We start from the raw sequence: 26,384 nt of genomic DNA, 5'->3' as shown, positions 1-26,384 counted from the left end.
TGGATCGTGTCGTCCGCATAGGGCCCGGAAAGAACTGTTCCTGACAGCTAGCCTATTTGGTAGCCATTTGATTATTGATCCAATAACCCAACATCTTCCTTGAAGGAAGCCCTTGTTGACTTCAACACCACGGCTGGGTAATTTGTTCCATACTCTGTTTTTTGTAGAGTTTTTCAACTTTCAATACAACACACACGTTTCCTGGAGTGCCAACTGCTTGAAAACTGAGACTTTACCTCTTACGAGGAACTTTCTCAAAAGTTTCTTCTGAAAGTCTCAATACATCATGTCAAATACTCAGTCACCTATTACTGTTGATTGTTGTTCAAAGAATTGCAGCAAGTTGGTCGGATAAGCCTGCTATTCTAAATTCCTGTTTGCTGTTCCATAGGATATTTTTTCACCCAGATGATCTTTTAGTTAGGTTCTAAATGTCCCCATAGTCTTACATGTAATAGAAGAAAGACTTACTGACCTTTAATTGCTTGGTTTGCTCTGCACCTTTCTTACCTTATGGATAAGGCACCACATTAACAGTTTTCCAGTCTGTGAGTACTACCTGTGCTTGGAATGATTGCTGGTTATTCAGAATGGCTTCTGAGTAACATTTCTTCTTTCCTTGAATAGAGTTGGTTAAATACCATCATCTCTGGTGAGGGGGAAGACCTTTCTTCATTGTCTTAGTGCTATAATCATTTTTTTAAAGAAACACGACAAAAAATAAGAATCAGTGAGCTGCGATTTATTGTCTGTCACTCACTACTCTAGAAAAAAAAATGAAAATGTCTTATGTTTACAGTACAATGTGGAACTGCATTGTAAGGTTGAAGAAATTGCACTGTTAAACGAAAGTGATTAGTATTCATAATAAACATTTTTTTTATTTGTTTGTATTGGTTTGAGATTGATCACCATAACAGTTCAAATGTTCAAATACTGTTGGTGGTGTGCCGGCCTTGTAGTGCTATTTCATCCAGTTGAAACATTCAACAAACCATGCAGCGGCTGTCTCCTTTGAAATGGGTTTGCTTCCCCATAATTTTCTTTCACAGGAGAACTCCCCTACTAAATCGAAAAAAGACCCAAGAGGGACCCCTGAGAAAGCATAAAAACAAATAATAGCTCCCCCTTGCACACATTATTAGTGCTCACACTATTTTGTGAAACTCACTTCCTTTCTCCCACTGCACAGATGTTCTATTGCCATTGCCTGCAGCCACCTATCTCAAAGAAAATCTGCAATATTTCATTTTCAGTTCTGACACAAATCTGTATGATCTTTTTCATTAATAAGGTCTGTGACATCATGAAAATGCGGTCCCGGTTGGTGACACCATCGGTTTTCCCAAGAGACTGTCAATAAATCACTGTCTGAACTGGCTACTCAGTGCCAGTTCAATTATCAAACCTTTGGGCCCGGTCTGCATTTATTGTGTACACAGTGAACCTGAATTTCTCCTGTTGACAACTACACAGAATGCCTCGAAAAGAACATCTGCCATCTGCTCAAAACAATCGGTGTTGTTTTTGAACGGCAAACTGTTCAGGGTTAAAATCCTTGTTCTTGTGCTGCTATCACTGGTTTTGATCCACGAAGTATGTAAAAAGAAATAAGCACGACATTAGATTTTCGATAAACACTGGGGGTTACTGCTACCCTTAAAAGTAAATATTCAATTGAATAAACTATGTAGGAGTATGTAACCAAGAAATAGGGAATCAGAAACGTAGAGATGCATAAAGGGGTTAGCTACGTTTCTGCAATCACGTACACACCGATTGATTTGTTATTAACCGTGCAGACAAGGGAGCATTGTTCTTAGTTCACGGAAAACGTTACACACTTAAATTCTCTGAAACTTTTTCCATAGCAAAGTCCACGAAATTAGTTTATTGAAACATTTAATCAAAGAACATAGAACACTTATTTGACTTGTTTTGTAGTCACAGAGAAGTAGCCAAAAGCTGTTCCGTTTTTATGATTTAAACTGAAATAAAAGCAGGTGCCACTTCAAGCGTTTATGTACCATTTTCTTGTTTATTACTATGCACCACACTAATTATTGTAGTGAACACATTCGAAGATAGACAAGACGTAGCATATCCTCCCCCACTGCCCAGTTGTCAGGGTCTGTGAAGCAAAGCTCCTTGTGTTCCTCGAAATTCCACCAGTACGGAAAAAAACGTTTTTTGTTTGGTCGCTATAGCAACCAATATGGTTACGGAATTGACTCTCATCCATGTAGGGGAGGGGGCAAAGTGCGACACTTTTGTTAGCGAAAAACTATTGAGGAGAGAAAGGAGAGAGAGAAAAGTGGAGGCTTTTCTTCTTTCTCCCCCGTGGAGGTAGCTGAGAGGAGGGGGTGGCTCTTCGGGTACTTCTCTGTTCCACTCCTTGAATGCAAATCGGGTTATATATATATATTTTCTTGTTCCATCCATACCTTGGTGTCGGATAACCTGTAACTAAAAAGTCAGCGGGAGGTGGAGGAAAAAGTAAAAAAAAAAGGGGGTGGAGTGGAAAACAGATTCGAGCAAAGGGGGCTTGGAAAGCAAAAGCAGTAGTTATTTCGAAGGAGGAGCCGTGGACGGACAAAACGGGCTCCCTGTTACAACCCATGCAGAAGTAGAGGAGGGGGGGAAAAAAAACCTTCATCTTGTGTCTGCAGTGGTATCGCTATTTAAGCTAATTAGAGACAGCTCAAGAAGGCTTCACTCTTTGCTGTTTGGCTAACGCCGTCATGTGATTGCCCTTGGCTTTTCTTTCCTTCGCCTTTTTTTTTCAAGCACCCAAAAGCAGGTTTAGTAATCAACCGCCGGTTCTTCTCCCGGCCCCCCGTGTTTCAATCGGCGGATTTTCTCCTCGGCAAGCAGAGCTGATCCGGGCAGAGGCTGTCTGTCTCACCGGCTGGGGACCTGCTCCGCGGGGCTGCTGGCGAGGGTCAGGAAGACAGCAGGGGAACCCCCCCATCGCCCGGGCCCCCGGTTTTTTTTTAACAGCAATGACGCCACAGCTACACTGGAGGAAATAAAACAAACAAACACAAAAACAAAACAAGCCTTGCAACGGTTAGTGGTTCGTTTTTAAACCTCTGTCTTTTATATATATATATTACCCCCCTTGTCTATGTGGCAGGGCTGAATCCTGAATCGACTGGTCGAGCCTGCTGCCTCCTCCGACTGTGTTGAAGTCTATTTGTAGATAGGGAGAGAATTGAAGGAGATTTTTTTTTCCGCCTCCCAGCCTCGTTGGATATAAAAAAAAATAAAAGGGGGGAAAATAACGAAACAAACGAACAAAATAAGACATATGCATTATATCTGGGTGGTGCGCGGAGCTAGGTAAGGAAATGATTTTTTTCCCTCCTTTCCTTGAAACAGGTGCATTTGGGCGATGGTGTGAACGAATTCATTTTACGTTTGATATTTTTTTTCTTCTGTCGTTTTATTTAGCGTGGCAAAAAAAAAAAACGAGCAGTCCTCGGTTTCCTTCCTACGTTTGGGGAGTTTATTCGCACTTCTGCCTTCTAACGGAACAAAGTGATTTACAGACGGCCTTTGTTATTGAAGGGCCCCGACCCGACGGCTGTAATATGCAGTTATATTCAACTCTGGGGCTGGGTTTGGGACGACAAGGTGAAATAAATTGAAACTCCTCAATTCGTGCGCTCACACCGGTTTAGGCGAGGCCTTGATGGGGGTAAGGACGCTACTTGACTCCTGTATAAGTATCCTGCTACCACGTATGGTCATAGTTATTAACGCCAGCGTTTCTAAATATTGATGCTATGTCCCTGTTTTAAAATAATCCCACCAAGTATTTGGCCTTTCAACGTAGCGGTGCGTCTACAATGTAATTACATTCAAAGAACAGTATATAAGCATGATTAGGAACCGCACCGTTTCTTCCAACAAGCCTTTTGTAAATCTGAAGTTGTCTTTTTCAGGGTGACCTCTTGTTTGGCAATTGAGGTACTTTGATTACTTTGAAACTTGCTACCTGCTGTAACTACAGTGGCGAAAACAAAAGGCGCCGTAGGAAGAAGGTTTATATTTGTGAATCTGGGCGCCTTTTGGACCGTTTAATTGTAATGTACGGGGTTGAGAAGTAGCAAAAGTATACATTTCGTGTTCCCGGGTCTCGCAACCGTACATGTAGGTGGTACAGAAATAGATTCTGTAGGAACATTGTGCGTGCATGTATGCAGGTGCCGAAGAAACCCAAAGTGAAAACAAGATGAATAAAAAGCTCTAAAAATCTAGATGCATTGTCCTCGTTCTTGAAGTTTTCTGAATCGGTTTAGCTTCTTGTACGAGCACCCTCGGAGAGCCATTTGGCCGATTGTGTTTAATGCGTCTATCGATGCCGCCGTATATGGCTGGCCACCGAGTCTGTCTCGATAGCCAGCGATCGCGTTGATCTGCTCATTTTTATAGACCCGTATCGGACACGCCGCTTAATTCACTGGTGATACTTTCGTTAAATGCGAGTCGAGCATACATTTTTTTTTTCAAGGGAAGGACGGAGACCCTTGTAATTCCCGATTAATAAAAACCATTTCAGAGCCCTGGGAATATCAAAATGGGTCAGAGAAAGGGACAAGCCGCGGAGAGAGGCGATCAATGGAGAAGAAATGAACTGTCGAGCACTGCAGTTTAAAGAGTACTGTTATACCCTTCACTCTATATCCCAGCCCCTGTTTAAATGTCTGTCATGTTGTATTTTCGTCTTGCACAAGTATACCATGTTCGGGCTCCGGCATATTTAAGCTTAATGCTGAACGTCATTCCGAGCGATTTATGTTGAGGTGCATCGGATGGCTTGTTCGGCTTTAGTGGGGGGACGTGTTTGGACATGATTTCCCCAGTTCTGGCAGCGGGGCTGTATTATAAAATACTTTCTCTTGGAAAAACCTTCAGAAGAGGGTCGGCCTATTAATTGACCAATAATCGTTCTTAAACTTCTCTGCACCACGCTTCAGAGGCGGCCGTCACCCGGAGACTGTTCTCTCGACGGATTCCAGGCCATTTTTCTTCATCCCGGGTGCAGAAAGCATTTCGTAGACCGGCTGGCTGAGGTTTTCCCATAGCTGGTGGTCAGCCAGACGAATACAGAGCGAAAAGGCATAAATGTGAGAATTAGATTCCCCGTCCGTTAATTGCAGTTGAGTGATTTAGGAATGGGAGGAAGTCAAGTGAACGTCTCCCTCCCCCATTTCAATTTTCTCCCACGGTAGTAGTTAAATGTCAAATAATTGAATGACTCGTTGAGGTTTGTTGTTCTCCAAAGTTTAATTCAGCTGGTTTATGTACTTGTGGTTCACTTTTTGCCCAGACACTCGAGTTTCTTGCTTTTGTGAAGGAAGGTGGAAAAGGTACTTTCTTGTTATAATGAATATGTGCATTCCACATCGGTAGTTAGTAGAAGATTATATGATAGACCTTTGGATTTCTGCATCCTTTATCGTATCTCGAAGATAAAGCCCTTATTCAGAGCAACAGAGTGCGAAGCTTTGTGAAGCCGCACTTTCTGTTTGATTTGTTTTGTCTCTGTAGCCGTCTCTTATTGTAGGTCTTATAATACAGAGACCTACAGTTAACCCGGTGTGGAAGTCTGGGCAAGCTGAATTGAAAACCTGTGCCCTTTAGACTGATATTTTAAAAGAGCAGTTCTTGTCGTTTCATACCACACAGAGGATGGGGTGGCGGAGGGGGGGTGGGTGGAAAGCAGTTCAAAGAAGCAGCTTTCCTCTTAGGAAAAAGGGTTGGGTTTTTCTTTGATGTCTGATTCAAACAGAAATCTTGTTTACTGGCTTCTTTTGTAGGCAGACAATTAGCCCCCTTTTTAAGCATTTTTCGTATTTTCTTCTCCCATCCATATGTGGAGATTTTTCAACCTTAACTGATACCTTGTAACAGTAATTAGTTTTTTTCTGTTCTTGCTAGTAGCCTGTTTGTGGTTCTAAATGGTTGTCTTAGAGCTTTTGCTCATGTTAATGTCTGTTGAGTATTTTTTTTTCCATCAAGTACAATGAGCTCCTTAATAAAGTTTTAAAATGGTAAGTCTCATTTGTGAAGAAGGCTCTCAACCACATAATTGTGCCAAATTCCCATTGGTATGCAGGTCACAAGTAAATAGTTAAAATAGGTAATTTTCAACTTTTCTGTGTAGTTGGGAGGTAAACCTTTTACCTCGGATCAATAGACCTTAAGTTTACATTGAGCTGCAGGTATTAAAATACAGGGTACATGTTAATGGGTTTGTGGACTATTAAACAGGTTGTTACAAGTTTTTTTGTCGACCTAAACAAAGTAAAATTGCCCATTGTTTTATGTTATTTTGTAAAGCCCATATACAAATATTATAAGCAAGTAGAAAGCAGCTTTATGAATGACCACATTGTAGATTGTATGAAAATTTTTCAACAGTAGATAAAAATGGGGGAACATTTTCTCTGCAGTGTATGCTATAAAACGGTAAACACAGCCTGGTTTTAAGCAATTTAGTCTTTGGTTTTTAGGTTTTACATATTCCACTTGTGTGTGCTGTTTGCTTTGAAGTGTTATTGTAATAAACTAAATCTCTGCACAATATGTGGGTAATGACTTGTTCTGATTAGGCGTTTGTCAGCAAGTGTGAAGCCCATGATATTCCCCAAAGGCCCACATACTAGAGCTACTGAATGTGTCTGTAACCCCCCCTTAGTCTCCTTCCCGTTTCTGAGCATTCCTCCATGTTAGAACTGAACTGTAGCTTTTCAAGTGAAACAAAAAAGACTGCAGAGCAGGTTTGGGTTCATGGTTTCGAATCGGCATGAATACAGTAGCACCTTATATCGCATTGTTTACATGTCTTTCGATTTTTTTTCCCACATTTCGAAGCTCGCTTTGCTGTGGTAAATTACTGTCTGCATTTAATCATCTAACTACACAGGCAGGTTAACATAGTTTTTCGCTGGTTAATTATAAGTAACCTGGGCTTGCTCCTGGATTTAAAGACCCTCTCACACACCACATTGTTATTTCTCACATAACTGATGATAAGCATTTATAACTTTACACTTCCAATACAGCTATAGTTTAAAAACATAGTGTGACTAATTTCATCAGTTTTAAAATACTCTTTTCTACTAATGTAAATAGTGTAGTACAAAAAAAGCAGTTCCCCCTCAGGTTTTTTTTATATCTGAGAAAATGGTTTCATTTTATCTTTCATCTCAATATAAACATTTTTGCTTGACCAAATTCGAAATCAGGTATCGCGGAGAAATCGTTATCTTATTCATGACACGGCTCTACTTTTTAATTGTTCCGGTAGCAGTTAAGTTTTGCATTGTTTTAGTGGGGAAGCACTATAGCTTAAAAATGTTATATTCTAATTTGAAGAGATTTCAACACTGTAAAATTGCTGAAGTAAATCATTTTTTAAAAACACTGGGGAAATAAGGAGGGTTTTACAGGATATAGGTTATACAGCATTGTGAGGTCTTGACACCAGTTCAAAGAATCTCCTTATCTGAAATTTATATAGTCTACAGATTGGCTTGTAACTAATTTTATAAGTTCCATTTTGTCTTTTTAAATTTTCAGGTTCTTTTGTGTTGATTAAAGTAATAAAAAGTGTGATTTAAAGAGTGTAACATCCCACAATAAACACTCTTGGCCCTGTTGTAATTAATGAAATGATGCTCAGTGCACCATTATGAATGTCATCTAAAAGAAGTGCCTGCAATGAAATGAGGAGAATATTGTGCTGTTCATTTTGGTTTTCTACATACAATATATAGGAGAAAAACTCAAATCATAACCCTATCATAAAATAGATTATTAAAAATATTAATCTCACTTTATGCTGCTGTAAAGGTATTTCAATGTGCAATCAAATCTTGAATTTTCTGGATAGATATTTGTTTACAAATATAGATGTTAGGTGTTTTTTCTTTCCAAAGTTTAGGGGTTTATAATGTTTTGTCATTATTTTTGTAATACAGCAGTGTATTTTTCAAAAATAAGCCATGATAACAGATTAATTATGGGCACATAACTGTAGTCATGCTTGACAAAACATAGCTCTAATTCTTTTAGACTGGGAACTTGTATTGAAGTTTTCAGATCAAAGTGTCCCTATTGACAAGAATACTACAACATCATGCTACTAGGCTGTCTTTTAAAGAGCCTACAGGCCACTCAGTAAGTGGAAAATGGGGAATTGCAAACTGTAATGGGAAATCACTAAGTTAAAACAAACTGAATTTAATGGAGACTTAATTTGATTTTTTTTAAATTATTTGTTGTTGGGTAGCTTAGTTGATTTGAGCATGGTACTGACAATACCAAAGTTCTTGAATCCCTCTCTGTTTTAGTGCGCTATCTTGCTCCTTAACTACTATGGCTAGTCTTGGAATGATAAATGGGCAAGTTTGACGTGGGGTGGGAGAGGTATGGAGTAGATCTCTAAAAGTCCAATCTAAAAGTAGTTCTTTGTGTACATTTAAAGTGCCAGTGGCACTAAGTGGTTTAATGTAGGTTGAAGAGTATATATGTTGTTTCAGATAAGATTTCAATGAGGTCATGAGCAAAGGTTAAAGCAGTGACCTTGTCAACACACTGAAAGACTTTAGCTGTTTTTCCATCTCTAGACAGAAGGAAGAATTAAAAACAACTTTGGCTATGGACAGGGCAAGAAAAGATCTCTTGGGATACTGAGAAATATTGACATCTTCATTTAGTGGTGACTATGTTCTAATTTGTCTCATAACAAAGGCTTAGCTCTTTTTGGTACTTATACAAGGAAATACAGTGAAATGGCCTTTGATTCAGTCCGTGGTTGTCGAGGCAGTTGTCTCTGCAATGCATTTCCAACAACCGGTAAGCTGTCTTTAATGCAGCGTTTGCAAAACTAGTTATGCCTGTGTGAAAAACCAGCATGTACCTTTGTGTATGGTGAGGTAGAAAGGAAAAATTGTTTTGGGGAAGTTGTTTAGTTCTTTCCGTTTTTGTGTGCATGATGGAAATGAGAAGATTCCTTTGATAGTTGAGACTATTCAACAGGGTCATGACCATCTCAGCTGACAAAAAAGGGAATTATTGAATTTTATGACCACGAGCACATGAATGAAACGTTATTACTATCTTTATATTTTAATGTAAAAAATGTCTTTATTAGTCTCTGAAGTGTTTGTACCTAATTTCTCATAACCTATCATATGTAATATTGAGCTGTTTTAATCACATTGATATTCAGTCTGAAGATGTGAAGTTTCATATCCATCCAAGTGAGACGGTAAAGGGTGCTTATATTGCCTATAAAGCAGGTTTATTAACTAAATGTACAGCTCTTTGCTATTTTGCTCTTCTGTATCGTTTAAAGAGGGCCTTCTAGATATAGAACATCTTACCAGAGAATTGGTTCAATTTTCAGATCATGTTCGGTTCGGGTTTCACCATTGGAGAATCTGCAATATGCCAATTTCCTAGAATATCATAGTGTTGTAGCCAACCTGACATCTGCAGTGTGAGATGTGCTCCCTATCATGGAAGCAATTATTTGCTGAGCAAGGGTTTTTAATTTTTCTTGTTCAATTATTTACCAAAGAATAATTAAGTACTGCTAGGTGGATTACCTTTCAATGGCTAGATATCAATAGCTGAATCACTTATTACAACCACAAGCTGCATAGCTGTAAAGGAACAGTCTATCCTGTGTTTTGTCTGCGGAGTTGTGCTTAAATAGCTGGTAGATTGACCTGCAATATTTTGTTACTTATTACCACAGGTTTAACCAAACTTTTAAATGACTGGCTAAATGTGCAGGCTTTCAGGCCATTGCTTAATGAAGCTAGTTATTCAGCCTGTTAAACCGAGTGTTAAGGTTGTGGTTTTGCATCTGTGACCTTGGCTGGCAGTGCTGTGTGAATTGACTTCCTTTAATAGTAAGGTAGGCAGACATCACAGCAATGGCATTTGCAGATGACATGACTGTAAATGTGCACAAAATAAACATCCCTTTTTGAAAAGTTATACCAGCCTCTTATGTACTCCTGTTGTCTGGAAATGGAACACTTAAGCTGAGTCAGGTGACAAGTTTAGCTTCCACTCTGGTAATTATACTTGTGCTTACGTTTAATTATCAGTAAAAGGCTTACTGAGCACTATATCATGAAATTTTAAATATTAACACTAGATATTTCCTTATAATTAATGTTTGTTTTTTTATCATATTCAGTACTGCATTTTAATTTGCCCTTGACACAGCTTTGCCTCTTGAAGTGGGGCTTGTTTATGCACATCAACATCCTGCGTAAATTTCAGACCTTTTGAGATTTTTTTTTTCCCCTCTAGGTTGTTTCCTAAATGGATTTGTTCTTCTTAGGATTATCTTCTGTTGCAAAACAATTGCTTACTTGAATTATCAGAAGAGGTTTGATGAGATATGAAATTCTCCTTAATTACAGCTCATTTATTTACCTAACTACCGTGATCTCATGCCTTGTGTTTTGGGGCGCTGTCAGATGTTCGTAAAGTACAGCTTTGTTAAAATCATGCTAAGTACCATGAGAATATTTTCCCCAATTGTAGCCTGACTAACAAAAGCTTTTTACAAGTGGTCCAAGTAGCTGGTCATGACGTAGTAGTCGTTGGCTAGTATTAACAAGAAGTAAGCAGGGGTTCATAAACAAAATGGCTTTCTTTTTGAATGAGCTAACTGAATTCCTTTATCCAACCCACAGCACTCAAGGCAGCAAGCCCTGCTAAACAAAGAAGGGCAAGGTGGGTGAGAACAAGAGGCATTGGCTGATGTCTTAATGGTGCAATGTTATTTTCGTCAGTTAAACAGCACTGCCTGTTTGTCACACCATACCATGCCTTTACGTTGGAATGTGAGCAGTAGTGCTTGTAAACTCCTCAACACTTACATATGAACAAATACCTCGTCTGACGTTCACACAACACCTTCTGCACTTTGCCTAAGCAACAGCTTTAGGTCGTGTGAAAAATATAAGCTATGCCTTTCATTTGTAACTGCAGCACCTTCAGAGTCACCTAAGCTATTCAGATGATCAAGTACGTTAAGAAGATGCTGAACCACAAAAAGGCTCCTTTTGTTAAAAAAGAAATGAAAGGCCCGTTGAAATTGTTCTAGAATTTTGAAAAATGGTAACTCCACTTTCTTTATAAAATGCTAGTCTGATACTGAAGTAAGAGCATACTTATTTTTTATAACAGGGCCAGGAAATGCAGCGTCTTGTTGAATTGGATGTGCGAGAAGGACAAGGTTTTAATTTTCATTGAGGCAGATGGGTAGGCGGGCTTTCCCCAGAGCTGGCTGCATTCTGAGCGGTTGTCTTTGAAATGGCACTGACAGCCTTGTTCAAAAGGCCACCCCCCTTTCCAGCCCTGCACAGAACAATAGCATTTGCTCTTTTCTTGCAAACCGATTGTTCCTGCTGGACTGTGCATGCCTTGTCCCTGTAAGAGGCTGTCATCACTCTGACTTGCTTTAGGAGGTGCGGGAGTGCATATTTCAGTTAATAATTAGGGTGCAGAATATCTGAGCACGTATGTATTTTAGCCAGATGAACAATCTACTTTGTAAACAAGTTTTGGAAAGCTGTTTGAAGTGCTATTTAGTAAAATGTCCTGAATATCATGTTGTCGGTATAAACTTCCACATCAAGGCTTTTCGTTGCCTCCAGATGTGACCTTAGAGCAGGGACATATTGCAGACTTTTACCCACCTGCCAGTTACAAGTTACAAACATGTTGTTTTATTACAGGATTCTTTTGGATAAAAGGGAAAATTATACTTAAAACGTTTTAGTTAAAATAAGCCAGTGAGAACTAGGTTTGCCTTTTGCAGTCAGTTGGTGTGTTATTATTTTTTTTTATTTGTACAGTAGTCCTTTTATTTAAATGTCCAGCTTGGTTTCTGCCTATTTCTGATTTTTAGCGTAGCTTAATAAGCCTCTTCCTCAGCATTTAATATGGATGATAATGTGCAAGGGCAGGTTTCTTCAATACCAGGAATTAGAGTATACTGTTTAAGGTGTCTTTGTGTGGTTCTGAACTGCAGCCATTAAAACATTTAAAGTGCTTGCATCTCGTATTCATGTCTTTCCCATGTTGCCTGGGCAGTCCTGGTAACAACTGTCTAGTCATTGGCTGACGCGTACCAGACTGTAACTCACAATGTCAGAGCCACAGAGCAAGTTTGTGGTTGCGCCACTTTAGATATTCTTTTATTATGAGAGCTCCCCTACATTGATTTTGATGCCATAAGCTGTGTTTGAGTTATCTGAACTTTCTACTGGAAGTTCATACACTGCCTGAATAGTTTCAAGACTTTGGTTTTTTCCCTGACATGGGAAAGCATATAATTTAAATGCCTGACGCACAAATTTCGATTACCTGCCATCTCTTTGAAAGTGCGGAAGGAGGTAATTTAATCTCCTTTGTTATAATACAAATGAACATGCAGCTTATGATGGGTCGAGAAAAGTTCTCATGTAAAAGTGTGGGTGGTTGACCATACTGAAATAAGATTCAAGTCTTTCATGAAGAATCTTCTGCTTGTATTGTCTTTATTAAAACTCTCTAGTCCTTTAAAGCAAAGTAGTGTTACAAGAATAGGATATCATGCAACTGGGTAGAACCAAATTACTCATATAAAGTCCTTTGAGTTCTAGGCTGATGTCAATCATGGAAGTCTTTAGAATTTTTGTCAGGGGGTAATGCTTTAAGTACACAACCAAAAGAACCAGAATTGTCAAGAACTAGGTGCTTTGATCGGTTTTGATATAGAAGCTTTAAAATACCTCCTTAAACAATATAATTCTGACTTCTGAGGATTTTAATTGTACATGATCAAATGACTTGGAATAGGAGATTTCTGGAAATAGCCTATTGTAGGAATGATCCATTTTTTCAGTGTGCTTTCCAGATAGCTTTCATAAGCTGAGACCTTTGGACAAATAGTGGAATGTTAGTTTCGGTGAGCCAGGAAACGGTTGTCTTGTGATGCATCTGTAGCTCTGCCTCTCCAGTAATCTGCTTGCTTGCGATCATTTGTTCTTTGGTGTTCTTGTCCTCAGCCAATACAAGACCTTGTGTTTGCGCAAAGCACTCCGTTTGTAGCGGCGTACTTTTCTCTTGTAATCTATGGGAACATTATATGCGGTAGAGACCATCAATCCGCCACTTTCATGAAATGGAAATTAATTTGGGTATCTCTTACTTCTTTCCTTGTCAGTAGTATTCATCACTTTGCTCCTCGCTGTTCTTGGCACTGTCTCACACATTGAAGCGGTCTTTACACACTTAATTGTTAAGTTGTAAAGAATCTTATTGGCTAAGCAAAAATGTTTTCTGACAATTGTACAATATATTTGGAAGGAAATAAGATCCTTTTCTCAACTCGTATCATTAATTGAAGTTTTTGAGAATTCATGGATATCTCATCATGAACTCCTGTGTCAAAATCATAGCCTTAGTTATGTATTGTCATAAATCACAAGGAAAAGTAAGTGGTTATGCATGAAATGCTATGAACTCAAATGTGCTGCTCCTCTATGCACAGGAAAAAATCTTAACTCTTTGTTCTCGACAATATTAGATGAACCCAGCAGGTATTTTTTAAGCAAGTGTACACTTATTGAGTTTCATTCGTCGTCTGTGAAATTAGGTGCTTTTTCAACAACTAAAGACTAGTTGGTCTTTCAGTTTTTAAGAGACTGTATACTTTTTTTAGTTTCAAACAAACGTCCTTATCCTTTGAAGTAAATTGTTTGTTTTTTTATCTCACACTTCACCATAGCTCTACTTTTTGTATTTGTTTTACACACTTAGACAAACATTTGCATTTCTCTTTTAGATCCCAACAACTGGTTTATTTTATTGAGGCGTTACTTGTTGCGAGCCTGTAAAACATGTAAGATGACTCCCTTGTTCAACATGTTGCATCTTGTTTCCTTGTAACCAAAGGCCACCTGGTACTTTCTCTCTTGCCTGCAGATTAGCACTCTCCTCCCATCACTTTTGGCTGAAGACAAAGTCTGCCCCCTGCCCTCCTGCTCTTCAGCTTGATGTCTTCAACTCAAGACACACAGACCCTTTTCTAGTCAGCAGTTTCAACTGCTTCAATTTATTCTTCAGCATCTTGGTCATTATAGTCATTTACCACTTACTTTAAACCGTCAACCACATTAAGGGAGTACATCACCATGAGTGCAAATTTTGGTTAATATAAACCCAAAAGCATAGTCGTGTGGGTCGTCTAATCTTTTTATGGATCAGTTTGCAAAGCACTTTTTTGAATGTTTTGCATCTCATCAATAGTTCTGGAGATGCTTTTAATGATCTATAATTTTGTTCTCATCATTACCACTGCAGCGTTTTTTTTGTTAGAGCAATAGATCATATTGACTGCCCTTTAAAACTTCAAAAATGGATCAATATTTTCCACGTCCCAAGCTTCACAAAGTGTATGCTTTCAGAAGTTTCAGAGGTAGAAGACGTTTTAAAGCTTTAGAGTATTTCATATATTTATTTTGCATTTTTTGTTCATAGTTTAAAAAGCACTGTAGAAATATAAAGATAATTTAGATCAATAATTCTGAAAAATACCAGGAGATGTCTGTTTTAACTGATGACAAAGGGCATTTTTTCTTCTACATTTCCAGTTAGTTATTGGCTTTTTATCTCTTCAAGACGTGATGTTATGTAAGAGCGGGATATTAGAAAAATGCTTTGCTTTGTGTGAAATATTTTGGATGTCTTTATAGATTTACCAGTGCTTGTAGAGATCACTGCACTGTGGTTATTTTACTTTATTGTGATTACGATAAGTCTGAGACGGACGTCTTCAGTAGCTTGCCTATTTTGTTTGTTCTTAGTCGTACTATTTTGGTCCACATATTCTGTTTGGATCAAGGGCCTGGGAAGGGGAGAGAAGGGTATATTTATAGCCTGGCTTCTGATAAAAACACAGTGAGAGTTGGAGGCTGAAGCCTGGAGGCCAAGGGTTATACAGTACATCATCATACATTCATCTGTGTGCGGTGTACTGTGTGTACAATGTGTTTTAATCAGGAAAGTATCTTCGCTTGGTGGTTATGAAAAAGGTGTTGACGAGAATAGGAGTACAAAACTGCCCTTTTAAGATATTGTATGACTTCTAAATCAGTGTCTGAGTGAGTTTGATTGGGAAAACCTAAGTTGTGTACACGTTTACTGCAATTGTTGCTATATCGCACTGCAATTAAACGGATCTAACATTTGGATTACTTATTTTAAAAATGTTCGGGAGGACTGTTTGATTCTAAATCACATTTTTAACCCACAAACACTTCTCCATTTTTGTGCTAACTGGGCCTTTCAGTTTGTGTGCATTAACTGCTACAGGATGAAGTTAGCAGAGATGCATAGGGTGAAGGAGTGGATTGGTTAGCACAATGGAGGTGTCATTGTTGATTGCTGGGGTTGGTGTGCGGGAGAGGGGGGTGGTGCTGAAGGGACAGTGTTCCTGCTGAGACGGTCCTGGCCTGGCAGCTGTCAGCATCACGCCTGCCAACTGCAGTCAGCTGTCTTGTCAGCCTCCCAGTAGCATAGTATATTTTTTTTGGGGGTGGGGGTGGGGTCTGCAGCAACAATGGCCTTTAAGATAGGGGACATTAATACTTCTAATAAGCAGAAGAAGAAAAAAAAAACTGACTTGCCTTGCTTAGCATTTTAAGCATTATCAGGTTTTACAAGTTCCAGCCTCTGGATTATGATGAAACAGAAAATCAAAAACATTATAATTTTACCTCCTCCCTATGCACAATTTACTTAAATTAAGGTACCTGTCATAAAATATCCAGGACACATGACTTAAATGGCTACGCAGTATATTTTGAATCTTGCCTGTCCCTGCAAAGCTTGCTCGTGTGCTATAGGTCGGTTTGTACTGTGATCAAGTTTAGTTTACAAGGTGTTCAGAAACTGCCATAAAAACGTTAAGTTTATCAGTGGCCCTACCTTTGGTTACCCTGTAACAGCTTGCCCATTTACTGTCTGATAACATTGAAATGCTATGTCCCCTAAAAATCAAAAGACAATGAAACCCAAGCAATTATGTCCTTGCTTGTATTTTATTTTTTTACATGCTTTGGTCTTGGTCTTCATACTCTTTAATGTTTCAAACCATTTTGTATTGTGTTTTTTATTAGCTTTAGTAATGGAAGTGAACCACGCATCGTTGATAGAACAAAACACCCTCACTGTTTTGATCATTTCAGTATTGGTCATGTTTTTTCATCTGCCTACTGTATCCTTCAGAGTTTTACATGTCTGCTGCTATTGTGTGAGAACTCGGTTGATATAATTAAAGAGAACACATCACAAAGCTGTGAACATTTCAGGTCACTTGCTTTCCACAGTTTAGAAAGAAAAAAACAATGAAATGGCAGGAACTACAGTTTTTTTTTTTTACTTTTTCATTTGAATGCTCGCTTTGCAAAGCAGGAATGTGTTTAATTTCTTTGGTTTTAGAAAGGGGTGTGGTTTTGCTAAAAATGATTTTGAAGCCTATATTGAGAGTAGGAATTTTTAGCTTGCTGTCAAATCATGACATTTCTTTGCACTTTGTCTAAAACCAGGTCCTAATCTCTGTGAACCTTATCACTATACACATCTCCCTTTAAGTGTCCAGTAGACAGTGAAGCAAAGCATGGCTGGTATGTTTCTAATTTTAGAAACATCTGTTTTAAAATGTGGAAAAATGTAGGTAACCGAGAATGTTTTTCCTTTTACAATTTTTAATCAGCCCTGTCACAGCATAATTACGAAGGCAGGTCTATGTGCTGCAACAACTTTTTGCAGCTGTAAATTTCGGAAATAAGTGGCTGCTCAGTGAATGCAATCCAAATTGCCACACTTCTCATGTTATTAAAGAAAGCAGTCATGCAATTTCACAATTGTTTCCTGCAGTTTAATTTCCACAACTAATTCAACTTTCCTTATACAGTCTTAAAAGATTACATCAGGTAATCTCTGTAATTAAGGATGTAGGTTTCTTTTGATAAAGCCGACTGAGCAGTAAAAGGTTCTATAGTACAGTGTTGTGGCATTCTTTGTATGTGGTATTAAAATAGACACCACGCCCCAGTACCAAAGTAGTATTTTTCACTGAGTTCCAATAAACTTTTCCAGGGCGTGTAGAAACGGGCAGCTTCTATACTCATCAGGAAGTTTAGTTTCAGATTTCAAGGTTGCGAGTCGACAGGCTGACTAGCATTTTCCACTGCCTCTTGCTAGTATATCACTGGGCTGGAGTTATTTATGGATCCTCTAAAGAGCAAAACTGGCACTGAATTTATACTGCACTGTTTAAAACTCTCCTCCTCTCAAGATTGACCCACTCACTCAAAGCACATAAAATCACATTGACTTACTGCAGGCACTGGATTTCTAGTGAAAGATAACAGTTCTGCCAATTTTAGCCACATACAGTACTGTACTGAGCTACTATTGATGTCCTCAAATCGTCAAGTCATTAAAATTTCATTATAAACACAAGACGAAAAATAGAATTGGCAAGGAAAGCCTAAATGGCAATCTGTGCTGCTAAACAACAGCAAAAATGTTTTTGGGAGGCACATTTATAACTAAGGTTTGTAATACTTTGTGGGAAGGGCTGACAAAATTTGTCACCACTCACTAGAGCTGTTCACTGGAGGTTATTTGTGTAATCTCCATGTGTGAGGTACTCATTTGACCTGTCTCTGTGAGTTGTTTTGCATTCACAGAAGGGTAATCTAGTTTCCATTTATAGTAAACAGCTGTTGGGAAAGGTGCTACACAGTATCCCTGTTCCCAGTGACCAAGGCGTTGGGAGATGGAAGACTCATTTGTCAACCCAGGGATTCTTGCATAGCTGTCAATATCTGGAGCTTGGTCATAGAGCCTGCTTTCTGTTAAATAATACCAAAACTGCTGTAAATTACATGTTTAACATCCTTCACCTGCCAGATTAAAAGCCTGTGCTGAAACCAGCTAAAACAGTTAAAAACCGCACACCTTAGCTTCTCTAAGTGATCATTTTTACTTACCAAGGAATAACCTTTCTATTGTATTACGTTTGTTCCCTGTATTACACCCTGTACCTTAAATGATAAATTATCCAAACTGTTACTTGATTGAACAATTGAGATATTTCTTCTAAGGTTCCTGAACAAATAATTCTTGCTGTAAAAAATATATATTTGAGTTCATTTTCTAGACCAATATAAAAACTGTTTATGAAAAAGAGGATTGACATGCAAATCGTTTATTAGACTGGTGATTATTACAGAGGATTAACTGATATACGCTCAGGATAAACACACTTTATGCATTTGTTTTGGGGAAAAATGAAACGGATTTTAGATTTCCATCACCTCATCAGTGCACAATGTGATTTGGCACAAGTGTTGATGCAGTTTAACCTGGTGAAAGTCAAGAAAAACATTAGAGCCAATAAGCCCTGCTTTTTGAGAGAGCAGTGCCCTCAAGCTATTGGCAATTTTAAGGATTGTCTAACCTCAGGCGTACTCAACAGCAGTGGAGCCACATCTTGTTTTGTTCTGAATCAAGGTTTTTGTATAGACTATCCTGATGGACGTCAGTGAGTGTGCCACAGATGTTGTGGAACGATATGCTAATTGTGTGCAGCAGAACAATCAATGGAGAGGTTCAAGTGAGAAGGAGTGTCTAGTCACTACAGAACTCCTTGTAGTGATTGATGAATACCTGACTTACTGTTCTACATTGATCAAGTCCTTGGACCTCACTTTGCTGCATTTCCTGCTGGCTCATCCTGACAATGTTCCAGCAGGGCAACACATCCTTGCAATGCTTGTGTAAGAAACATTTACTTGCCAGATAACACAGTGATTATACAGTGGATCGCCTAGTTTCTGCATTTTGGACCCTGTTCAACATCTGTGGGATCAGTTGGGGTAATGTATAGCATCGAGGGCTTGATCTCATATTTGTCCAAGCAGTATGGGAGGAAAGGGACAGATTCCCACATGACCACGCTTGCTATCTGATGCAAATAATGTATTGCACATGTACTGTTTGTGTTGCTTCCAGTAGTGACCATGCAGATAAACCTTGTTAACTAAAGAGAGTTATTCAGCGTAATGAATGTATGCCATGTCTCTTCAATGAATTGTCAGTGCACTTGCTCTAAAAGGAAACATTTTCCTGATACCTTTGTGAGTTTGTTGCAGCTGTAAATAATGTTTCTGTTGCTGCTCCATATCACTGAGCCTTAACCTTCTTGCCAAAGTGATCCATTGATAGGCGTTTATGCTTAATAAAGACTATGACCTTTTTGCCTGTTGGTTCCTTTTCTGTTTTAAATGCAGTCTCTTTCTAGGTAGAAATGAAACAGAATTAGTGTTTATTGCACAGACCTCTCACAGTACATATGATACCTTTTCATAATAAAGCCATTACCGATGAAGTTCATTTGCAGTTATAAATCTGTTTTGAAGTATTCCAATTAAGATTATTTGTTTACCAGTAAATTAGGCATAGGGTTGAACAGATACAAAACAGAGATGGACTTGAGGTGGTTTAATGTGACCACACTTCCAACTGTTTGCTGTATTTTAATCTGAAGAATTGTTCTGGTGCCGAATTCCAATGTTTTATTACTCATAAAATTCCCCAAGTACTGCAATTACATATTTAGCTTCCCCATTTAGGAAACAAAAAGAGAAGCATTAGCTCTTGCGTGCTTTGTGTGACCTGTAAGTCATGAATTGATGTTGAATTTAGACTATTAAAAGCGTGCTTCATAACTATAATTCAGATTGTGGGAGTTACTGTATGGCTGAATTTATTTCAGAAAATGAAACTGTGTAGGAGGGTTCAGGAATGCAGCAGGAAATTTGGAATTTGCTCAGCTGTTGCCTTGCCTTGTTTGCTCTAAATACATGGGAGTAGGCAGTGGCCATATGTACCATCCGTTTACAGAACATTTCTTTCAGTATCATTACTCAAATTGGGCTACAGTGCATATGCATAGCAAAGGCCTATTTGTTTTTCAGGGTCAAAAACCTTGTCAAAAGAATAAATGGTGGGGCTTGAAATTAATTGTATTTATTTATGGTTTTTTTGGCATTTGAAAGTCACCAATATTTGAAGTCCCTTCTACAGCAGAGGCTACATACCTTAAATGTGTGAATTCATATCCTTAAATTCTTGGAACTGAAAGCTTTTAAAAACAATTCTAGGAAACCTTTACTCCTGACATGTTTTATTGATAAATTCGGCTTTTTTGGTGATGGATTTATTACTTGGATATTATTCCTTCAAGTGAAGGGAATTAAAATATACTTTTTCTGTATTAAAGAAATGTTGCACATTTTATATCTATGGTGGTTTACATATAATCTGATTAATTTATCGTTTTTGCTGAGGTCGCCTTTTTAATGTTGAGTAACCAATGTTAACTGACAAGATTGATACTATTTCCCTTTTTGAAATGCAAATGTAGTAAATAGGAAAAAAGTAATTTTTTGAAGCCTGACAAGCTGCTACAGTGCTTTAAATGTGCCTTAAATCTTGTTGCGCATTTTGATGCACTGAGGAATATGAAGATTGCCCTAAGCAAGATAGATGTAAAGTGAAATGTAGGCAGAAATGTAAGCTGTAAAATCAAGTTATTTTTCTTTGCACTGGAACAGGAAAGATACCATTGTGCCATGTGAGTAATACACATATTTTGAAATCATTTTCATTCAGGGATTAAAATGCTAGTGTGCTATTAATGAATTGGTCTCTTTTTGTTTTGGCAAACGGATATGTTGAGTCAGATGGTCTTCACAAAGATGGGTAAGCATTAACATAATTATTTCTGAGGCTGCAGGAACTCAGTGCAGTAGTTACCTGAATATTGAAGTTCGCAGCTCTGGTGCAGTCACAGACGGTCTGTACCTGCGTTGTGACAGTCAAGTCCTATGGCCAAATCCCCAGTGTATGCAGTATAAAGGCTGTTTCCATGGTACCATGGGAAACTGCATTCTTCTCACCAGTGAACTGTTACAAACAAGTTTCTATTTCAGACTTTTAGGCCAAAGACTCATTTACTCCATCCATTGCAGGAAATTAGGTACCTCCTCCCCCCAACTAAATCAGTAACAACACTGCCCAACGTCTGGTGACATCTTAATCTCATTATGCAAAAATAACTTCTTCAGTACTGACATTAACACATCCTTTGCTATTGTTTACATAAACACGTGTGCACCCGAAGAAGGCTCCACGGCCGAAACGTGTTTTCTTTCTTCTCTTTTCAGCACGGAATAAACCTATTACTTGTTGTAATTAACTTGTTGTACTTGTTGGCTGTTCCTTTGCAGCCTACGCATGCTGACGCAGCTACCCACCTGAGGTACTTCAATAAACACCATTAGCTCGCTTCAGAAGTTCTGTTTCTCTGAAAAGGCCCACAGTACAGAGTAGATTTTTAAGCATAATGCATAAATATTCACCTTTTCTGTATGATAATTAGTACAATAATTGGTCTTGTACTGATTAGACTGGATGTTCCTGTGATCGATCAGAGCTTGGTGACTACTGCTCCTCTGTGAATAGTTCTTGCTTTGTATGGTGAAAGGCACTCTGTTGGGAGATTTTTGTTTTTTGCGGGTCTGTGCATCAATTAAATTGAAGCACTTGTAGAGGCTGATTGTTCAGTTATTTAAAGACAGGCTACCTGTAACATGTACTTGTCATTTTCAGACTTATTCTCCATTTTCTTGGAGTCTGTAACAGTAAGGGATCTGTTTCTTGTCTGCAATAATCATATCCATAGTAACTCTCTGTATCACTTATCGGGTTGGTCTAGTTCAATAGATTAGAACATTCAATTGAATATTATGGCAGGTAGATGAGCAGTTTTTTTTTAACGGATTTTATCTAGTTTCGGCAATGTCCAGTGGGCTTGACTGTAACATAGAAAAAATACTTTATCTAGACTTTTTTTTTTACCCCTCAGAGTTCACATACTTAGTCGCATTCACCTATGCCAAATTTCTGTACACCAACACAGCTTTGGGAACAGTGTTGCGGGTCTGAGTAGGTCAATATAGTAGAATCCCCCTCCCAGGAGCATTTAATTAAAACCTGTGACCAAGCCAAGTGACCTGTGGCTTGTCTCCAGTCAGATTTGTGACCTTTTCTTATGAAGGCATCTGAGCAAAATCTATAAGGATGCCTAGAGAGCTGGCCCAAATACTCATTATGTTCATAAATATTCATAGTTTTAACTGCTTTTGCTTTGTGTGTCTTGGTAACCATAGTATTTCTTTTGTTTTCTAGTTTTGTAGCTGGACAACTACCTTATACAAACGTCTGTTAGTGTTACATGATTGCGTTCATCTTTACTCAGCATTATTTCATGTTTCTGGGGCAGCTGCCTCTTGCACTGCTAAAAAACGTCTTGATGTGCATCTCAGTTCATTGCTTTTCATATCAAATCTTTCTGGATTGGGAGGACTCGGATGGATTCATTTTAAAACGCCACTCTGGCTGTCTTTGCAGCACCAGGCTCGACTCGTCTCGTGCAGTGAACAGAATAATTATTTGATTGTACTGTTTGTTAAACAGCAGACTTTTAGAAGGGAGACTAGATCACTAGGCGGTTCGGATTTTTAGGATCATAATCTGCTACAGTTCTTAAATTCTGCCACAAGAGTTAAGAAGTCTTCACCCCTGTGGTGAAGGACATCGGCAAGAGCGTGAGACTCAACCTTTTCCCATTCTGCTCAACCCCCATCCTGAACTCTAGCCAGACACAAGGCCTCTGGGTAATTATATCTTGTTTATCCCCCTCCATTCCTAATTCCCCTTTCCCCACTCTCCTTTTGCACAAAGCACATTTAAAAAAAGTTTCCATGAAAGGTTTGAATAAATAATGCCCATGATTAGCTTTCCAACACAAAACACAATGAAAAACTTGTATTCATCCTGAAACCCTCATCTTGAAGGCTTTGCTGATGGGTTTTAACAGCAGTTTATTGACCCTGTCTTAATGGAGAGCATCAGTGGTTCTTTTGAGTCTCGGGGGGAGAGTTGTTTAGGGGTTTGTGGTGATGGATCAGAGAACTGAAGGAAGTCAGGAGTTTTGTTGTTTAAATTGCTTGCATGAGAATACCCAGTGGATTAGACCATCGCACCTGTTGCATGTGAAGCACAAATAAAATGACAATGCAGGGCATTTTGCTGTATTGCTTCTGAAAGCTGTGAAGCCGCGGGTGTAGGAAGCCTTAAGATGCAGATGAATTGAATTATTTTACATTAGGCTTGGTTTTTGTTTTCTTTAAATCAAGTGGCATATGCATTTATTTACTTAAGTAGGAATGTTAGCATGCCTGTGTGTATCTTAGATTTTAACATTGTTTTTAAAAAGTACAGGCACAACACTAAACCAGAGGCATATTGCTTTTTCTGTTTTATGCCTAACCTGATTGTGTCAGACACTGCAGTTAATATCTATCTATGATTTGAACAGCAGTATGAGAGAAATAAAATTGTTTAGAATTCTGATTAAAACCTGGTGCCTGGTATGTTGTTATAGGTAAATCTCCCAACCACTCGTTTTCCGGTATTTGTATTTGTAAAACCTGTTTTTTTCTTCTTCTGTTTTTTACAGGAACTTAATTGATGGTGAACTACAATGGGACTGTGAGGCTGCAAAGCTCGGAAGCAGAGTGAAAGAGAGGAACAGAGAACAGAAACAGAGAAAAGGATCAGCCCAGCAGTGACGGTGCATGCTGTCCCTCAGTTTGGTCTGTTCTGTTGCGAGAGAGAGACAAAATGCGCAATAAACTAAGAGCGTGCACGAAGCCTGGGGTCTTTCTCTTGGCTGATGGCAGGACTTCCTTTCTAATGCTGGCACTGTTGGCAGTTGCTGTCCACGGCAGCTGGCCCGATGGACAAATGGAGGTGGTCCAGGACTTGAGGAACCAGTTGGAAGCTTCCATGCAGTCATCAGTGCTCACAGACATAGAAGAGATGGCCACTGCAGGGGTAGTGCAACCTGCTGGTATCCCAGACTCATCTGCAGTCGTGGGCAGGGTATTTCAGATGAAGGTTCCCATAGAAACCACGGATGCCAATATGGTAAAGGTGAGGACATTTTCTTTTCTTAAATGACTGGGGATTCCCCTCAACCTCCACCACACTCGCAGTCTATTAAAATAAAGAGCCTCGTTTTGAAATTTTTGCAATAGCAGACAATGTATACGCTCATGTATATATTTGAAGAGGATCTTAAGCTACAATGTACAAATTAAATACCGAAAAATAATGTGATGTTGCGATGATGACAATTGGATGGATTGGCAAATTCCAAAGTACCCAATTTGAAGATTAGATTGAAAATGTGTTCCTTTCTTTGTGGGAAGCATTTGTTCCATAATACCAACTCACTGCAGATGGTGATTTATTATTATACTGACTTCAGTAGCATTGTTATCAGGCAACTAGAAATGCTATGGTATTAATTGAATGCTTTATATATTCCACATAGTTGTCAACATAGTTGTCAACTAATTGATCTTATACATTTCTTCAGTGTATAGCTAGATGCATATTTTTTTAGGTTACACAGTAAAAGACTCATTTAGATGTGAGCTAAGAGGTTTGGTGAATGCCAACTGGTTTTGGACAGGTCTAAACTTTGTGCAGATACACTGGACTGTAATGCGAGTTAATCTAATTGGGATTAGTGGCCAGTGTCACCTGTAAACTGCTTGAGTGGCTTATGTGGCTTGCGAAGCTAAGATGTTTAAACAAAAAGTATTTTTAACATTTAGAGATTAGACTGCAGTTTTTTTAACTGAAAACCCAACCAGTCAACAGTAAGTTCAAAGGGATGTTGCATTATAAGAAATAAACATTGGAAGTATGGTACTCTACTCATAGTATAGAACTTTCTTCATTTCATAGGTGAAGTATTTTTCAAATTCCTGGTGAATACTGGTTGAGATTAAAACCCAGTATGTCAGAGTATTTAGTAACAAACTGCCACTTCCTATACTCTGAACTGTATCTTGATATCAAAGTGTGCTGCTTGACAAGGTAATTCTCAAAGCTTTTTCTGATGGGGACCTGTCAGTGTTCAAAGGTACAAATCTAGCAAGAGACAGCATAAATATTTTTGGAAAGCAGGTGAAATTTTCACTGGAGGGAAATGCTTTGAATTTGTCCTGCTATGCTGTTTTGCAGTAAAAGAGAATTCAGAGGATGTTGCCCATGTCTCCTGTCCCTTAGAGCTGTGGGTTTTGACCCTGACCATTACAAAGACTGTGTAATATAGAGTAACATAAGGAAGTTTAGTCATTATTGGAGGGAGGTGATGGTTATTTCACTTTTAGAGGGCAATAGCAATGAAATTAAGTATCACGTTTATAGCTAAATTGCAAATTAATTTCTGTACTGTACAAGGTTTCTATTCACCAGGCATCTTATGCCGATCAGTAAGGGGGAAAAATTGTGTGTAGTATGTTTAAGATTAATTATTCACCTTGCTTAAGGCTACTTAAGTGTCTCTGTCTGTTCTGTAAATCTTAATGGTACAAAAAGATCATATAGTTCTCAGTTCTTTGTTATATCAGTGTTGCCAATATATTCTCATCAAGCATTCTAGAAAGAGCTATGCAGAGAAAGGAACAGTTGAGTAAATTTTGACCAGACAATAAATCTATTGCATTACAGCAGTTTGTATCTGTCTCCCTTACATGTGCTCCAAGATGACAGCTAGCCTGGCCTCTGCTAGAAATGCTAGCTGTCATCCTGGAGCACATGTGAGAGAGACGTGCTCCAAATAATTCTGATTTGTAAAAATATCCTAACATTATCTGTCATTTAGAAAAATGTTAAGGCTTCTCGGTTAACAGGTTAGAGTGAAGGAGACTGAATTCAAAAGTTGTCTGTGGACAAACCAGAACATATGTAACAAATGCCTCCTGAGGCCATCAGTGCTTAAACTGTGTGATTGCAGATTCAGCTGTGTAGCTCATCTTATTTGCAGTTATTTGTGGCTGTCTGAAGCAAGTATTTCTTGTTTCTGGTTTCAAGAGACTACGTATTTCCTTTTGTGGTCATGTACAGTTCATTTCTATAAAAATAACAGAAACTTGATGACTCCGTTTTTTTATCTTATCAGCTTGCTTTATGAGGTAGTTACTGTATCATATAGGATCAGAGCCTGTGAAAAAATAACCATTTCATTATTTTTCCAGATTTCAATGCTGACTAGAAAAAAAGGTATTTCCACAAATGTGGTGGTCACAATGGACCAGTTTGCCAAAACGAGTAGTCATTAATGCCTGGCTATTTTGCTCAAAGGA

At 38.6% G+C, this 26,384-nt stretch overlaps 1 protein-coding gene across 2 annotated transcripts in view; it reads left to right on the top strand.

Moving 5' to 3' along the window:
- The first annotated feature begins 2,228 nt into the window (after positions 1–2,228).
- The window catches only part of dag1 (dystroglycan 1), a 41,210-nt gene continuing 17,054 nt past the window's right edge, over positions 2,229–26,384 (top strand). The window contains exons 1-2 of one of the 2 annotated variants that reach the window (XM_088636644.1): positions 2,229–3,069; positions 23,684–24,159. In XM_088636644.1, the coding sequence (XP_088492770.1) occupies positions 23,848–24,159 (312 nt within the window). In that variant the 5' untranslated portion in view covers positions 2,229–3,069; positions 23,684–23,847. Of the gene's footprint in view, positions 3,343–23,683; positions 24,160–26,384 lie in introns of both variants that reach the window. The other variant, XM_088636643.1, reaches the window with a different exon arrangement.

Source organism: Lepisosteus platostomus, chromosome 6 (genome assembly GCF_059453375.1).
Source record: "Lepisosteus platostomus isolate fLepPlt1 chromosome 6, fLepPlt1.hap1, whole genome shotgun sequence".
In the NCBI taxonomy this organism is placed as follows: Eukaryota; Metazoa; Chordata; class Actinopteri; order Semionotiformes; family Lepisosteidae; genus Lepisosteus; species Lepisosteus platostomus.
Note: the sequence above shows the minus strand (reverse complement) of the source record. Positions and strands in the feature narration are given on the sequence as shown.